The sequence below is a fragment of the Austrofundulus limnaeus genome, unplaced genomic scaffold, assembly GCF_001266775.1.
Source record: "Austrofundulus limnaeus strain Quisiro unplaced genomic scaffold, Austrofundulus_limnaeus-1.0 Scaffold26, whole genome shotgun sequence".
NCBI lineage: Eukaryota > Metazoa > Chordata > Actinopteri > Cyprinodontiformes > Rivulidae > Austrofundulus > Austrofundulus limnaeus.
Window position 1 is genome coordinate 278,025 of NW_013952428.1, and position 1,015 is coordinate 279,039.

A 1,015-nucleotide genomic window follows, 5' to 3' on the forward strand; every position below is an offset into this window, starting at 1 on the left:
TTGTGATTATTTGACAGGAGTTTTACTTTTAAACTGTAAGTGTATTTAATTTAGTTATGTTAGTTATGATAGTTTAGTTATGATGTAAATACAATCAAAAATTAAACCAAGCTTTACATTTATAATAATTATCATTTGATCCATACATTGGTAATGTGTGACTGGGCCTCGTGTCTCTTTATGTTCAATAAATTGGGCCCTGAGGTCAGAAAGGTGAAGAAGGCCTGGTTTAGAGGCTGTTACATGTTTGTGTTCATATAAACCACCTGGGTTTGTCACAACTCGGTTTAATGAACACAAACTGAGCAGCAACACAACAGCAACACTTCCTTCACCGTGCTGCTGCTGCTGCTGGTCTTTCTACAGCAGGAGACGCGCAGTAAAGTTGTGTGTTTTAACAGAAAATAATGTCGACGAAAACAAGAAGAGAACTCACTTTTTGAAGTCGGTGCTGAAAAGGCCGAAGGCGGCTCCGGAGCTGGAGGAGGTCGGGGTGGTCTCCTGCCCCGCTTCCACCGCAGCCTCTGCTGCTCCCTGGTCGTTGTACAGAGCTGCCGTGGACATGACTGATCTTCTGATCAACTCTCTGACAGGAAAACTGCTCTGCTTCTCCCCAAACCGACTAATGTAGCGATTTATTCTTAAAACGCAGCGTTCAAAGTTCCTGCAGAGCTAAACTTCTTCCAGATTTTACCCAACTTTTTGCACGCAGAAACCGGAAGTGAGTTGGACAAGTCTGGGTCACATGACCGCGCCTCAGCTGCAGAGCATAGATCTATGATAACAAGACACCGCTCTGGGTCATTTTGTCATTTGCAGAGTTGTAAATTTACTAACTACAAATACTTTTTTACTGTACTTAAGTAGAATTTTTGGGTATCTGTACTTAACTAACTTTTTACTTCTACTTCTTACATTTTATAAAAAAGACAAGAAGTATAAAGTTGTTACTTTTATTTCATTTCTGCTTGTTTTCATTGCAGCTTGTTGTTGTAAAAAATAAAAACTATCCATA

At 40.0% G+C, this 1,015-nt stretch overlaps 1 protein-coding gene across 1 annotated transcript in view; it reads right to left on the bottom strand.

Annotated features, from left to right (window-relative positions):
• Positions 1–759, bottom strand: part of LOC106515064 (adaptor related protein complex 3 subunit beta 1) — a gene marked incomplete at its 3' end in the record, with an annotated part of 66,912 nt that extends 66,153 nt beyond the window's left edge. Inside the window, 1 exon segment of the mRNA XM_014004676.1 lies at positions 437–759. Coding sequence (XP_013860130.1) covers positions 437–564 — 128 coding nt within the window.
• Between the last annotated feature and the right edge of the window lie 256 nt (positions 760–1,015).